This window comes from Corvus brachyrhynchos, unplaced genomic scaffold (genome assembly GCF_000691975.1).
Source record: "Corvus brachyrhynchos isolate BGI_N302 unplaced genomic scaffold, ASM69197v1 scaffold245, whole genome shotgun sequence".
NCBI lineage: Eukaryota > Metazoa > Chordata > Aves > Passeriformes > Corvidae > Corvus > Corvus brachyrhynchos.
Window position 1 is genome coordinate 4,529,494 of NW_008238988.1, and position 16,377 is coordinate 4,545,870.

A 16,377-nucleotide genomic window follows, 5' to 3' on the forward strand; every position below is an offset into this window, starting at 1 on the left:
TGAGGAATGATTTGGGTTGGGAGGGAACTCAAAGCCCATCCAATTCCACCCAAGGACCCCTTCCACAGACCAGGTTGCTCCAAGCCCTGTCCAACCTGGCCTGGAACACTTCCAGGGATGGGACAGCCACAGCTTCTCTGGGCTGCTGGTAGCAGTGTGCTGCTCTAGAGTGCTGCATCTGCTGGAAATTTTAAGGACTCTGTTTGTAACTTGGCACTCCCAAGTATAAAAGGAATCACTGTTATAAAACAGCATGAGACACGTCAGAGAAATCTTTGGAAACTTCAGTGGTGGCTGTTGCACTGTTCTTGTTTTCCAGACAAGACTGCAGTGACTCACAGCAAAGGGAACATACTTCTGTTTTCTTTTTTTACCAGCCTGACTCATGAGGTGAATTTGCCAATAAACTTCCCCACCCTTGAAACTGGTCTTGACTCACACAGGGGTGATGAGTGGGGAGCAGCACAAGGCTCGTGACCCGTTCCGTGGAGTACGTAACACTCGGCAGGGTGGGATCTCCCTGGGCAGGGAACTGTACTTGGGACACGCTGGTTTGGGCCCCCAGCTGGGCTGAAATGAAGGACAGGGATGGCTTCTCCAGCCCCAGGCTTGCAGAGAGATTTTTCTTCCTCCAGCTCTGAACCCTCTCCTGAAATACTTCAGGCTCGGAGGCTGTCAGGTTTTCCCTGTGTTTCCTAGAGGATTGCTGCCCTTGGTGACAAGACCAGGGACAGAATGCCACAGGCTCCATTCCCAAGTACTCCTCTCCACAGAAATCAAACTCCTTGTTTCTGTCTCTACAGCAAGAATTCAGCTCCTGCCACATCAGAACTCAGCTTGCCCGGAGGGCGTCGTGTCTTCTGAAATATTATAAAAAACAAATTTTTCAGGTAAAATGTTTTATTACCCCACAATGGTCCTGTGAGAAGGCACTTTTGTTAGACCATAGAAGGAGCACGGTTTGCCCAGAGTTCCCCCCCAGTTATATCATGGTGGGCACGACGCTGGTGAGGGCGATGTCCCCCCCGATGCAGAGCTTGGTGACCTCGTTCAGCTTCTTCTCGCGGAAGTTGTACTGCAGCAAGTGAGCATCGTTCACGGCCACCTTGAAGTGATCCGTCTCACAAAGGATCTGGAGCTGAAAAGAAAACCCCAAATCAGTCCCAAAACGCATTGGATTTGTTCTAGAAGAAGTTTAAAGCCACAGACTGGAGCAGGCTGGCACTGGCTGGAGGCTGCTGCCAGCTGAGTACAGCCCTGGGGCATGTGGAGGAGCTGGAGCTGCAACATCAGTGACCTTTGCCTTCCCAAAACTCTCCTGTGCTCTCCCTGCTCCATGTTTTAGCCCAGTTTCTGCCTCCTCATCCCTATGCCAATCACTCAAAGCAGAATTGCACAGTGTGAACCTCCTTTATAGGAAAAAAACCTCGTGAAGAGCTGCCAGCAGGGAAAACACGCTACAGAAACCTGTCCAACCACTGCTGCAGAACAACAGTGTAAATAAGGAGGGTTTCATAATCCATGGGGATAGCAGAAGGGGGGAGAAGTTATGCCCTGGGCAGCTGGAGCTGCAGGAGGGAGTCAGAAGAGCTGGGGAGGTGCTGTGGGGACAGCCAGGGAAGCACATGGGGCGGCTGCCCCAGAAGCACCCCTGGGAGCTGATTCCCGTGCTAAAGCATCAATGTCCTTACACAGGTCTTGTTGCCCAAACCCTCTCAGTGCTTTTGCTGCACTGAGACTGAGCTGGAAGGGGTTTTTCTGGTACCTTGAAGGGTTTTCCAGCTTCAAATGGAAACCTGGGAGCTGTCCTTTCCTCCTTCCCCCAGTTATTCTGGAATTTGGAATTGCAGACAATGACTTTCTTGTGGTCTTCGTTGAAGCGGGGGTTGAAGTGGAAGGCAACGTCATCCCCTCTCTTGAAATCCAGTGAAAACCTGCAAAGACAATAATGGAATTGCTGCTTTTGCCACAAAAGCCCTGGACTCTGTTACAGGGCTTCCCAAAAACAGCAGGAAGAAAACCCCACAGACCCCGCTGGGCAACAACAGTGCATTTACACATTTATTTAGGGTAATATTTGATGGTACACCAGGCAGGTGTTACGCAGGAATGGAAAGCAAATTCCAGCCCTCCCTGCTCCACCCCCAGTGCCCCATGGAAACCCCCCACCCTCGGAGCTGGACGCCCCCAGTACCTGTTTGGGTTGGGGTTCACGGTCCCAGTGATGGTGATGAGCAGCCGAGGGACGAGTCCTGCCTGCAGGGGCAGCTCAAAGGGGACTTTCTGGGAGACAACAGGGATTTGGTGTGAACAAAAAATCATGTCAGAAGCCAAATGCCACCCTGGGGATAACCAGCCCCAGGTCCCTCCTGTGGCCAAGCAAAACCAGCTACTGAAGACACAGAAACCCTCAAAATGATGGAGCCATTACCATTGGAGGAGTCGGTCCTCCCTGAGGAGGAGTTGGTCCTCCCTGAGGAGCAGAAGGCCCCAATCCAGAGCCACTGGATGGTTGTCCTGGGGTGGGAAATGGCCCCGTTGCTGCTGGCGCTCCAGGGAATGCTCCAGGTGCTCCTGGATATGCTCCTGGTCCTGTTGGTCCTCCAGGATAAGCTCCAGGTGCTCCCGGGTATGCTCCTGGTCCTGTTGGTCCCCCAGGATAAGCTCCAGGTGCTCCTGGGTACGCTCCTGGTGCTCCAGGACAGGCCCCTGGTGCTCCAGGATAGGCCCCTGGTGCTCCAGGATACCCTGGGAATGTCCCAGGAGCTGCTGGTTGGTTCCCCCAGGAGGGCCAGCCCTGGGCAGGGGGGGCACAGGGGGCTGGGTTGTTGCTGTTGGCCAAGGCGTCGGATAACTGGGGGCAGAGGAGAAGACAAGGGTCAGGAGGGGGAGATTCCTCCTGGGATCACGTTGAGTTCTCCAACATCCATCTTTGGTAGCCTGAAGCGTGTGCTGAGGGCAAGAGTTCAACTCTCAGGTGCCCCCCAGTTTTTTCCAGAAAACGAGTGCTGACGCAGCTGGAGAGGATTTGGGGATTTACACAGGTTAGCAAGGACACATTCCCTCCCATCCCAGCCAAAGGTCTCTGCTTCAAGGCCACAGCCACAGCCCCCATGGTTTTTGAAAGAAATCCATACTTACGGAGAAACCGTCTGACATTTTTCCTGAAACAAAAAGACAAAGGAAGCTTCAGTCATTTTTAACCTGCACCCTCCAAAAACCAGAGATTTTTGAGGGGAGTTACAGTTTACAGTGGCAATTGATGGCAATTGCTGAGTTCTCATCACATACCTGCCCAGCAGAGCCGACAGCTCCGGTGCCACAGAACAAATCCTGGTCCAACACCTGTGGGATAAACGGGAGTCACTGCCATGAGCAGCCCGAACGCTCCGGGGTGAGCCCAGCCCAGACACCCTCCGGATGAAATCCACCACTGAGCTTACAACACTCTCAGTGTTATTCATTTCCCCAGCCCTGAGGCACCATCCGGGAAAGGATTTCCATTAAAAAAACCAAACAGAATTCCCGGGGGATGCAGGAGGCACAGCATCAACCAGGAGCTGCGTGCGAGCTACAGATCCAGCACAGCGCATCGGGGACGCGCAGCCACCCCGGGACTGGGCTGGAATGGGGAGAGGAGGGCGGCAGCCATGGATACAGGTCCCCTTCCCCCTCCCATGTATCCACAGTTGTCCCATTCCGGCCGGAGGGCACCGTGGGAGGGACACGGCGGCTCCGGGCCAGCGGATAAAAGCTGCATTGCAAGTTTTATGAGTCCACGACGCGGCCTGGCCGAACACACACCTGCCTGCGCACAGGAACAGCCCGAGCTGGGTTCCTCCCATCAAAGGGAGCATTCATAAGAGAAGGAAAAAGGGACAGCCAGAAACAGGGAGAGAAAAGGAAAATTCCAAATTTAAAGCAGAGAAGGCAAATTCTCTTTGAAAGAAACATTCGGGTGCTCAAAGCTCGCAGGCGGCGCGGCTGCCCTGCCGCAGGAGCAACAAACCCCCGAGTTTCACACCCAGCAAATAACTCCTCTCCCTGTAAAACACTCATTCTCCTGAGCCCACGGGGTTTTTAAGGCAGCATCCAGCAGCCCAGACTGTTTGAACAGCCCATATCTTCCAAAGTTTTATTTGCCTTCTGGGTTCCTTTTAAAGCCCTTGGGTTTGCCATCAGTTTGGCAGGTGAAACCAGGGGTGCACACACAGCTCCTGCTGACTCCCCTGGCCTGGATCCAGCCAGGTCAGGTTTGCTCCATGGTTGCCAGCGGCTTGTGCTGCTCCAGTGGGAGGTCCTGCACGATCCCCCTGTTCCCCTGGAATACCTCAGGGAGCAGCAGTTTTGCTCCCCTTGGCCCTGGTGGGACAGGGTGGCCGGAGTCTCGTGTCTCCCAGCTGGGTCTGGAGACAGGTCTGGACAGCTTGCTGTTTGTAACCAAAATCTCCAAAAACCACTAATCCTCTGCCACCAAAGGGTGCAGTCGGGCTTGGAGCCCGGTGTCACCTTTCCTGTCACTGCAGTGTTGGAGCTCTTGGAGCTCTCTGGAAATGCCCCTCTGGGTTATTTGCCTGCTGCTGTGGGAAGGGGTTTTCTCCCACCTTCTTCAGCAGTGCCCCAATGATGGATTGCAGAGAATCACAGTATCACTGGGGCTGGAAAAGCCCTTTAAGACCATTGAGTCCAACCATTCCTCCAGCACTATGTCCCCAAGTGCCACATCCACACAGCTTTTAAATCCCTCCAGAGATAGGGACTACAACATTGCCCTGAGCAGCTGTTCCAGGGCTGGACAACCTTTTCCACGAAGAAATTTTCCCTAATATCCAATTAAACCTCCTCTAGTGCAATATGAGGCCATTTCCTCTCATCCTGTCCCTTGTTCCCGGGGAGCAGAGCCTGAATCCCTCCCAGATCCATCCTCCTGTCAGGGAGTTGTGCAGAGCCACAAGGTCCCCCCTGAGCCTCCCTTTCTCCAGGCTGAGCCCCTTTCCCAGCTCCCTCAGCTGCTCCTCATCGAGTACTTGGGCTCTGATTTCCAACAGCATTTGCGCAGCTGAGCTCAAACTCACTTGAGTGAGAGGCAATTGAAGCAGCACTCCCTAATTAACTGTATTTTTTATGTACTAATACGATGATCTGCCGGGGCAGAGGATCAGCTGCAGGAAACATCCCAGAGCTGACGTTCGTGAAGCACCCCAAACATTCCCTATATTCACAGCAAGTGGAAAAAAACTTCTGTTTGGGAAAGAAACACCAGTGCTCTCCCCTTCGGTGCTATTCCTGCAGCTGCTCTCCTGGGTGTCCCAGCCTCCCACCCCCCACCCCGCAAGGATTTTGGGGCACGGGCAGGGCTGCCCAGCACCTCGCGAGTTGCGAACACCCTTCGAGCTCCTCCACAGTCACCATCCCACCATTATCCCTAAATCCAGCGAGGGCTTTCCGTGCGCCCCGAACCGCAGAGCCCGGAGGAGCTCACGCGTGTCCCACCTCGCACTCCGAGGGGACGAGAGCACCCCTAACCCTTCCTTTCCAAGGATACCTGTGCCTAATCCCCCTGTTCTCCCCCGGGGTCCCCGCGGGAGCCGCAGCCCCTCACCTGCGTGCGGCGGCTCCGCGGCGGCTCTGGGCTCCCGCACCGGGACTCGGCGGGACCCGCCCGGGGGCGGGGACGGGGCGGTGCCGGGAGGGTCCCCACGCCGGGGGCACCCGTGACAGCCCAGAACAGCGAGTTATTTCCCCTTATCAGTGGTGACATCACCAACGGGGGATGTTAACAGAGAGTAATTTGGTTTTCTCGTGGTTTGCGGTTTGCTTCGCGCGGGGCCGTTCCACGCACGGTTCCCGTTTTCCTGCCCTGCCCACCTGGAGCCGCTGCCAGATGTTTTCCTTGCCAGCGGTTTGCCCGTGTCTCCATTGCCCTTGCCATCTCCTGTTTGCCCCATTCCCCCAGCTTTAGTGAAGCTCAGTAAAACACAAATTGGCTTTTAAGCTCTGAACATTTTCTCCTTACCCCCGAAAAAATAAAAGCCAAAAAAAATCTTTGCTTCCCCCCGACGCAGCGAGGCCGGCAGAGGACGGGCTCTGGGAAGCTGTTAGAGGCAGCTGGAATTTCAACAAGCCCGATTTTATTTGAGGTTGAGGGTGAATCATCTCTGGTTTGCTCAATGGGCTCCACGGCTTGAAGCAATGGAAAAGAACGAGGTGGTTTTGTGCTGAAATCCTGATCTGCTGCACTGCGCTGCTGGGAGAAGGGAAAGGGAAGGAATTAGAATGGAATGGAATAGACTGGACTAGATTAGAATCAAACAGAACAGAGGATTTCAGTTGGAAGACAACACACAATGACCATTTAATCCACCTCCCTGACCAATTCAGGGCTGACCAAAGCTTACCAAGGGACGAACCCTCTAATTGATGTCATCACAGATGTAGAAACTGCTTCTTTAGCTCAGCTAAAGGGCTCAGCTGATACTGCAGCTGATATCCAAAAAAAGGGCAAAAATCTGTTGACTTTGGGTTTGATTAATTTTAATATAAGTTCCTCTGGGTCAGCTCTGATTCTCTAAAAGATTTGACTTGAAAGAGGGCAGCCTCCTCTCCACTGGGGCTCCAGCCCGGATTTTAACATCCTTCAGCTTCATGTAATACTTTGTCACAGGGATTCAGACCAAACTCGAGTGTGTAAAAATGCCAGGAATACCCGCGGGAGTGGCTGAAAATTAAGTATTTCAGGGAAATATATATATTTATTATACATAACATAAATATTAAGTAATATATATTAAGTATATCAGTACATAAGAAATACACTTAATTAGGGAGTGTTGTTTCACTTGCCTCTCACAGCACCCACCCCACTGTAAACAAACACTGCAATATCTTTGGAGGTGTTTTAGGGCAAAGGGAGCTGGAGAGGGTTCAAGCCAGTAATGCTGAAGGATCCTTGATCCATGGCATGAGGAGCTGGAGCTTCCCGAGTCTGTAATACAGACAAGGCTACATGAAATCCTTAATGCACAGGTTTTTCCCTTCCTCCCTAAGAGTCTCTCGAGATGTAATTAGGAAGAGAGATTTTCATGGAAAACCCGTATTGCTATTTTCAGGATTTCACTCCAAGGCTTCAAACATTAACCAAAAAGGTTTGCCTGTTTTTGTTTTTTTTTCCTGTTCCAATACCATAAGGTTTGTGCTTCCAGTTATGCAACAGACACATGATGTTAAAGAAAAATATCTGACCAAAAGTCAGTGAATACAGAAATCAAAACCAGAGCTAATTAATTCCTCCTTTTAAATAAACCAAGCTGCAGTGAGGATGATGAGTGAGGTTGGATGGGGCTTGAAGCAATCTGGTCTGGTGGAAGGCATCCCTGCCCGTGGCAGGAGTGGAATGAAATGGTCTTTAAGATCCCTTCCAACCCAAACCATTCCGTGATTCCATGATTCAGCATCCACGGGGTGGGTGCTGGAGCCCTTTGCACACAGAGCCAGCGATGCTCCTTATCTGAGTCATCCCACGGTGAGTCACAGGACACCGAGGTGTGGCCACTGAGCTTCACAGTTTTGTCTCCTGGGATCCAGAGAAGTGAAAGGTTGGTTTATTGCCATGAGTGAGCAGGGCAGGGCTGGAACACCCCAGCTTTGAGGGAGGCGTAAGACAAAGATCTCCTCACTGGCAGCATTGTGATGCCCATGCAACCCTGCCTCTTCCAAAGTGGGTAAAGAATTAGTTGTGTCTCAAAAATCGATATATTCTGTGGGTTTGAATGTTTTTAAGCACTCCTAAGTGCCCTGCTTGGCTTAGAGAACCTTCAATATAAAACAAAACCCTCCTTGGTACCATGGATGATTTAAAACCCCAAACTGCAAACCTGAGGGGTGGGAGATGGAGGACCCAGGGAGGTAGATCAGCCATGAGACCACCCCATTTCTCAGGGATGTGCTCTCAACTTGCCCTTCACTGCAGCCAAACACTCTAAGCACGATTTGCTTCCCCCATTTTAGAATTCCCAGCATTTCTCCAACAGCAAGAGCCAGGTGATAGTGGCTGGGTTTGGCTGGGGGAAGTTGATGCTCCTCACTGCAGCTGGTAAAGGGCTGTGGAAAAAGACCTCACTGCAATAGATAATGGATCTCTAAAAGTTAAATAACTTTAAAGCAGTAATTTCAAACTGCTGACTGGAAATCAATAATCAGAAAGCTGCTCCTCTCTTCTTGATGGTAAATTAACGTGGAGGAAACCAATGCAGAGGGCAAGAAGCTCCATGGCAGGAGACATCCGCTTCCCTTCACAGAGCAGAACAAACCCACATCCACATGTTTCCCTGCCTTGTGATTTCTGTGGCCTGACTTGTGTGTGGGACTGGCAGCACCCACAGTGTGCAATGTTTGGGCTGCAGATCTGCCACGGAGGCCGTGCTTGGCACGATCCCAAAGTGCTAAATTCAGCCACCATCTCTGCCTCCTCCCTGTGCAACCTCCCAGGCTGGGGAGCTGGAACAACATCACCTCCTTTCTCAGAGCTGGGGATGCGGCTGCGAGGTGCAGCCCCTCACTGCACTTCCCCGAGGTGTCACTGCAGTTTCAGCCCCGCATTCCAGTGGCCGAGTCACCTCCGACTCTCCTCGGCGGTAAGAAAGGGCAAAATCAGACAACGGGAATCTCCTCTGTGACCTGCCAGGCTTGTGCAATATCCTCCCAGGACTTCTGAGAGCAGGAATTGAAGATTCCTCCTCCTCGTGCAGCCCTTTTGGGGAGGTGGCTCATTCCAGAGCTTCCTTGGCTGCATCACCATCTCCTCCTCCTCCCCAAACTTCACCTTGCCCCAGCACTGGGGAAATACTCCACGAGAGGAAGGTTGAGAACTTCACCGACTCAGGTGGTAAAGAAAGGAAAATCAGTGGATAAGGAGCACCACCCCTGCTGCTCACATGAACCCTCATGTGTACCAGTGAGTCTGGACTCGCTCTCTTTATCCTCCTCTTATTCTCTTTATAAAGCACCAAAGCAAAACTCCTGCCTTTGGAGCTTCCTTCTCCTCCTGGAAAACACAAAACTGCAGCTCCCCCAGCCCCCTCCTGCTCTGGCAGCACCAGGAGAGCTGCAAGTCCACCCCAAAAAGCTTCACCCAGCTTCTCCTGCTGATGCTGTAGATGAGCAAAACCCTGCTAAGGTTTGAAGCTTTTATATTATTGAAGATGAGGAAATGAGAAGCACTTTGAGCCTGACATTCAGATCTGAGCATAAGCTGCTTTCCAAGCGTTCAATGAGTCTCGTAGCAATTTGTGTCAACAGAGATTTACAAAAGTCCTCAAACTCCCCCTGGCTTTGAACTTCATAGAAATCCCATCCTCCTCTGCAGCCTGATGCCCAGGGGCCCTTATGGAGAGTCCTTCATGCAAATACTATTAAATAACTGGAGGAGAAATACCTACAGTGACCCCAAATGCCAGTGCAGATGGGGCGAAAGACCCCTATGGCTTGTTGCCATCAAAATCCAAGACCTTGGTGCTTTTCTTTCCCACCCTCTGTGCCTGCCCAGCCAACGCATCCAATCTTACAGAAATTACTCCAGCCTAAGAAGTTGAGAGGAACAATGCTGTGCTGAAGGAAGGGATTTAATCCGTTCATGGCAACCCTCACTGAGGGCAGGGAGAACCCCCCTTGTCTCTGGGAAAGATGCTCCACAAGGAGAGTAAAATCCCTCTGTGACACCACACTGAGCACATGGGGTTGGAGAGAAAACATGAAGGGCAAAGAAAGCCAGGAGAGCTCAGCCTGATCCAGCAGAAGGCTGCAGTACCAACCACTCCAAAGAGTTTTAATAATACAGAGTTAAAGCAGCAGTACCAATCACTCTGAAGAGTTTAAAATAGCTTTATTACACAGCAATCACAGAATCTTCAAAGTTGGGAAACACCTTTAGGATCATCAAATCCAACTCCCATGGGTGGTTTTTGCCGTATCTCAGGAAACCAGAAGAGAAGGAAAGGGAAGAGATTTGGAGGAGTCCCTTTCCTTCTTTCCTGCACTAGATTTTTTTTGCAGAGCACAGAAATTCATTCTGCTACGAAGCCTTACACTAAACAGGGCTCAGACTGAATCCTCATGTGTTCCTCCTGCAGCAGCCAGAGCTCAGGGAGTGCAATGTCTGTGCAAAGGTGCAGGTTATAACTCTCCCAGCAGCACCATAAGCCACTAAAATGTTGTTTTCCTCATTTTTTTTATCAAGTTCAGTGTTAAAAATAATCAATACCAGACACAGTCGCCTCTCCCAGAGGCTTTGCAGGGCAAGTGGAGCAGCAGCAGAGCCCTCTGGTGATGAGGAGGATGGTGGAGGGGCAGGCACCAGCTGAGAGCAAAATCCAGAGGGACCTCATCGTGCTTGGCTGTTACACAACACTCACAAGCTCATTTTTCCAACATCTTAATTTCTTTTTTGACCCACTCAGAGCAGTTTTTGCTTGGTGTCACTCCACTCCCACTCTCCTTCTAGCAGCTCCTTACTCTGACAGGCAGGACAGAGCCCCAGGAGAGGAGTATCAAGACAAGGACGGTGACAGTGGCAGCACACACCCATGAACGTGATCACCCCAGTATTCCAGGTTATGTGGTGTTGCTTTCTGAGGGGAAAACAGGACAGAACCCAGGCAGAAATGCAAAAACAAAAGCCTGTGTGGAAGCTGCTGAGACTTTGAAGTGCCTCAATTAAAAAACTTTCAAGATAAACAGCTCTGTCTCCTTGAGGAGCATCGGTAAACCCCAGCTTTATAGAACCTGGCACGAAGCGAGAGCAGCACCAGGGTATTAAAGCAGCAATTTCCCCCAATTTAAGTGAGTTTAAACTGTGATATTCTGTCACCTTCTCTTTGCTGGAGGGTGTTGCCTGTAACTGAAAGGAATCCAGGCAAATTGGAAACAACTCCTGTGAACCATTTCTGTCACACAAAGCACTGTAACGTAAAGCCTCTCACATCGTGCAAATTAAGCCTATTCTTGTGAAAAGGCACCACAGCACAGGGCTACTTCTCATTATCCTTTAACAGCTCAGGCAAGTGAAGTATCCTGACAAAACCCCCTTGTCAGCACACACTTCTGGGGTTCTCACCACGGATCTACCCCAGGACAACACTGCACTCATGAGCCAGAGGTGTCAAGAGTATCCTGAGCTGGAAGGGACCCACAAGGATCAGAGTCCAGCTCCTGGCCCTGCACAGACACCCCAACAATCCCACCCTGGGCATCCCTGGCAGCGCTGTCCAAGCTCTCCTGGAGCTCTGGCAGCCTCGGGGCCGTGCCCATTCCCTGGGGAGCCTGGGCAGTGCCCAGCACCCTCTGGGGGAAGAACCTGTTCCTGATATCCAACCTAAACCCACTCTGGCACAACTTCATGCCCTTCCCCATTCATGCCAAGCCCAGGAATTCACAAATGAAATCCAGTGTCATTTGTCATCTTCCAAATTTATTTCAATGGATAAATTCCATGTTTGCTTTTAACCAGGCATGAAACAGTACTACTTTCTTAAGAGTTTTGGTGGGAAGGCATACTGGGAGGTTCCTAGTTCCCACTTGGAATGAAACTCTGTGAGTTTAGGGGTTAAGTGCTACAGGAATTCCCTCCCTTAATCACAAGAACATGAATGTGCAAGAGCAGGTAAGTTCTTGTGCAGACAGCAGGTGGACCTGAAACGAAACCCAAGGTGTGCCAAGGGCTGCTCAACACAGCCCTTCCCTGTCTTGTCATGAGAAAGTTGGGAAGAGGACAGGCACACAGGCACAGCGATTTTATCTCCCCATCTCTCATTTAACAGGGAGGGTTCACTTTGGAAAGTGATAACAGGGAGCAGAACTGTTCCTGCTGCTGCTCTGACTACCCCTCATCACTTAACTGGGTGTAACTTGTAACTTCATCCGAGCTCACAATCTGCTGCACAGGGGATACAAAGTCCCATTGTCATCAAATAAGACAACCTGACCAACCAGTGCACCTCTGAAACAAAAGCATCACAGAATCCCAGAATGGTTTGGGTTGGAAGAGACCTTAAAGATGATCCAATTCCACCCCCTGCCATGAGCAGACACCTGCCACTAGACCAGGTTGCTCCAAGTCCTGTCCAACCTGGCCTTGGACAATCCCAGAGATGGGGCAGCCACAGCGTCCCTGGGCAACCTGCTTCCAACAGACCTGAGAGATTCTGCAGGCAAGAGTGACCAAAAAAATGTTCTCTCACTGTTATCAGTTGGCACATTTTTAGTTAACTCATTCCACTGACCTGTGAGAGCCGAGGAAAATTTACGAGTAGCTCATCCCACTACATCAACCTTGGAAATGGGAGAACTGGGCCAACAGTAAGTGAAATAGGGAAGTATCCCATGTGTGGAGACACCATTCCTCTCCAGACCACGGCCCTGGGGCCCACGGGCTCTGACCAGCAGCAGCACAGGCGCCCAGGGATGGGTGGCTGCGGGTGGAGCCCGGGCAGCGAGCGCAGAGCACTCGCCCTGCATGGCCCAAACACCTCCAACATCCACCCACGGGGCACATCTGGGTCCAAGCCCACTCGGGATCCTCCCGCAGCTGTCTCTGGGATAAGCACACCCCAGTCTGTGACACTGTGACAGCTATTCCTGATGCGTGGATGCACTGTTTGGAAGCTTCGTGTGAAAGCTGAAACTTGTATTTTTCGTTTTCCAGATGACACTGGCATACTGGTGCCTGGTGAATAATGGCTGTTTGGTGTGCATGGAATTGCCCTCTAACAACTGGAATTCTGTGCTTAACTTCAGAAATAGGGCAGCCACTATTAATAAAATTATGCGTGGAATGTGTCATCCTTCCACAGATGCCGAAGAGCTCTCACTGCACTGAGGCTCAGGACACCCTTCCTATGAGGGTGGAAGGTGTCCCTGCCCACGGCAGGGGTTGGAATGAGATGGTTTTTAAGGTCCCTTCCAACCCAAACCACTCTGTGATCACCATCTCTCTCTCGGGACAGTCTGGACTGGCTGGGCAGTGAATCCATCGATGCCTGGGCACAGCAGTGGATCTGGACTCGCCCACAGGGAGTTTGGGCACCCGCCCTCACAAGAGTAGAGCAGAACTGACACATCCCAGCGTGGATCTAACCATGCACTGACCACTCTGCAAGACCCCTGGAAGAGTTTTTACTCCTAAGAATTATATAGATAAATACCACTTAGAACCACTGAATCTTTTAGGTTGGAGAAGACCTCTAAGATGGAGTCCAACCATTCCCCCAGCACTGCCAAGGCCACCACTGCCCCCTGACCCCAAGTGCCACATCCTCACGGCTTTTAAATCCCTCCAGGGATGGGGACTCCCCCACTGCCCTGGGCAGCCTGTGCTAGGGCTGGAAAATACACCATGGGGAAATTGTCTTTAATACCCAATCTAAACCTCCCCTGGTGCAGTTTAAAGTAATTCCCTCTCATCCTGTCCCTGTTCCCTGGGAGCAGAGCCCGATCCCCCCTGGCTGCCACCTCCTACCAGAAGGTCCCACCTGAGCCTCCTTTTCTCCAGGCTGAGCCCCTCCAAGTCCCTCAGCTGAGCTGTTTCTTGTAGGACTTGACCCCCAAAAATATTAATCTGAAATTTTCTGTGTCTGCAGGGCAGCAATTAACATACTTTGATCTGCATGGCCGTGTCTTTACTGATGCACAGGAGTTGCAGACACAACTCATTTCAGAAATCCAGAGGAAGGGACAATCTCACAGCCGAACAGTCAGGATAAAGCACTGCCCACACACTGTACTGTTCTATTAACAGATGTAAGGATTATTTTTGGACCATTGTCTAAAAAGAGCTTTTCCCAAGCCTTAGAGTGGATAATTTTGTTTCTAATCTTTCCTGCTCACTGCTGCCATTTTTTACCTTCCTGAAGGGTGAAGGTGTGAACCAAGGCAGCAGCAGTGGCTAGCTCAGTGTGAACTGCTCTGCAAGCCAATATATGGAAATGTAGCCACAAGTGATGCCCAAATTTAGTAGTTCACACTGATGCCAAGCCCTGAAATTTCTGTTATTCACTTTGTCCCATCAAATTCCCAGTAAGTGTATAAAAACAGTGGTTTGGGGGTCACTTACCACATCCACATGTGTCAATCTAGCACACGAAATTGTTCAGAGGCAGAGAAAACACACACACAACTCTTCACGGGTGAAAAATAGTCCCATTCCTCCTCTGGAACAAACAAGACCAGATCTTTTCTCTCCTAATTACCAGGGAATTTGTGAACAGGCACTACCTGGGGCTGACATGCTACACCAGAGCCATGGTTGCATCCACATTTAATATCCCTTATGTACAGGCTGAAAATATCACAAAAGGAAGAGGAAAAACACTCACAGAAGTCAAGTAATTCTGATTTTATATTCAGGCTTTGCAAATCAAGGATGTCCTATTTTACTATTCATTCAAGGCAAAAGTCTACACAGGCATGTCAAAAGCAGGAATTGAAAAACAGTGAACACAACAGTCTTGAAAATACGTTTAATGTCTAATCTTATACAAAAGTGACAGCATTTTCAAAAAAATATCAAATCCTGTATTTATAGCTTCTCACTATCATACAGCAATATTTGTTTCATCTAAAGAAAATACAGCAGCAGGTGATAATCTATACTTTAAAGATGTGATTGCTTATATTTCGTATTGTAAACAAATGCAGTATGTCAACCTCAAAGCACAAGTCAAAACGAACTCCTCAGCAATTGAACTCAAAATGATGCATAGAAATGTACAAATTCCATTGCAAAAGCTTCAGGCCAGAAGTTGCTCACACTTGACATAACATGTGATAAAGTTACTACACGGTATATAGTGACACCTTGAGTTTTTACACAATAGATTAACAGGAATACCCTTTTCACTGCTATGCAAAGAACTCTGCTCACAAAAACAAAGGGGTTATGAAACAGTTTTCATGACCTCAAGAAATACGAATATACATTGAAAAACATCCCATATATATTGAATTTTAGCCTAAATGTTCCAGTAATAAATCCTGCCTATTTCAGGAAGAACCTAGAAGTCTAGTTACTTTTACAAAACCCCCTTCCAAAAATCATTACTTGCTACTTCTGCTTTATCCTTTCCTACCTCTTCCCATTCCCTGCAGAGACATATGGCCAGTGCAATTCCAACTGGAGCGCTGCTACTGCATGATCCATTCATTTGGAATAAATGTTTTTTCATTACAATGATTTACAGTCTAAGGCTGCAGGTATCAAAAAAGCACTTGAGCAAATGCAGTCAATGTTGCTTATGTTAATTTTTAATTAGTCTTGCCAAGTCTGCTTGGGGGGGCAACTGGTTTTTTTTTAACGTTAGTGAAGCACTTTTGGTTCTTATTCCAAGGGTTAAGTTGCTGGGGTTTAAGTTGCAATGTTAAAAAGTATTTTTGTTCAGCTCCAGTACTGTCTTCCTAAAACAAAAAGTAGACATTCCTTTGCTATCAGCTTTCATGGCGTTGGATTAAAGCAGCCACAGCTCAGCTGGCTGCTTTCTCCTGCAAAAATACCGTAGGACTTTGCCATAAAGGCTGTGACTACCAAGGAGCATCACCACCAGGTCACCCCATGTGCTTTTAGTGTCCATCACATGCATGCAGGAAGCCATGAAGGTACTGGAAGAGAATTGACTCGTGTTCACAGTTCCATGACTACAAAGACTCCCTAATGAGCTACCATGTGAAGCAAAATCTGTTCCTAATTCTACCCACAGAGGCTAAGTTAGGAGATCCCCAGCTGTGGAGGAAACAAACTGTCCGTGGTCCAAGTGTAGGCCGTGAAGTACCACCAAGAGACGTGGCTGTGTCTTGGCAAATCCCTCGGACGTGCTTGGCACAGATATGGCAAGAACACGAAAACTTAGGGCAGTGCCCCTTGGGAGAGGCAGCTGCACAGCAGTGCACAGGCTTCCTGACATTCAATTTCTCCCAAATTCCACCTACTCTGTGAGGTATGCAGACACCCAGCTGGGAACAGGGGGCTGCTCCCAGGGACAGCGAACGAGACCCCCTCGCGCCCAACCGCGGCAACAAGGATCTCGTGACACAACTGTGCCAAGAACTGCTGGGAAGGGAATGCTCAGGTTGGGCTTTAAGCTCAAGTTCAGTTTCCAGGGACTCTGAAAAAGTCTGCCAGGTTTACACAACCCAGCAGCCAAGTCAAATTTGAAATGACTAGAACCCAGGTCAGAAATAGGGAAGTACCTATGCGGGGATCAGTTTCTCTTTACACAGACCAAGCCAAACTTCCAACCACCACAGAATGAGAACTGGCAACAGGATGTCCTCATTTGCATGCATAAAACTCACATTTTGCTGATTCAAAGTTAACTGCACATCCAGGTTATT

The 16,377-nt window shown here is 49.9% G+C and overlaps 1 protein-coding gene across 1 annotated transcript; it reads right to left on the minus strand.

Annotated features, from left to right (window-relative positions):
• Positions 1-882: 882 nt before the first annotated feature.
• On the minus strand, positions 883-5,678 carry LGALS3 (lectin, galactoside binding soluble 3). The gene is made up of 7 exons (XM_017738881.1): positions 5,603-5,678; positions 3,292-3,345; positions 3,142-3,164; positions 2,432-2,854; positions 2,195-2,283; positions 1,766-1,934; positions 883-1,138 (listed from the first exon to the last, which is right to left on the minus strand). Exons 3-7 carry the CDS (start codon positions 3,157-3,159, stop codon positions 983-985), a joined length of 855 nt encoding a protein of 284 aa, XP_017594370.1. The 5' UTR covers positions 3,160-3,164; positions 3,292-3,345; positions 5,603-5,678; the 3' UTR covers positions 883-982.
• Positions 5,679-16,377: the final 10,699 nt, after the last annotated feature.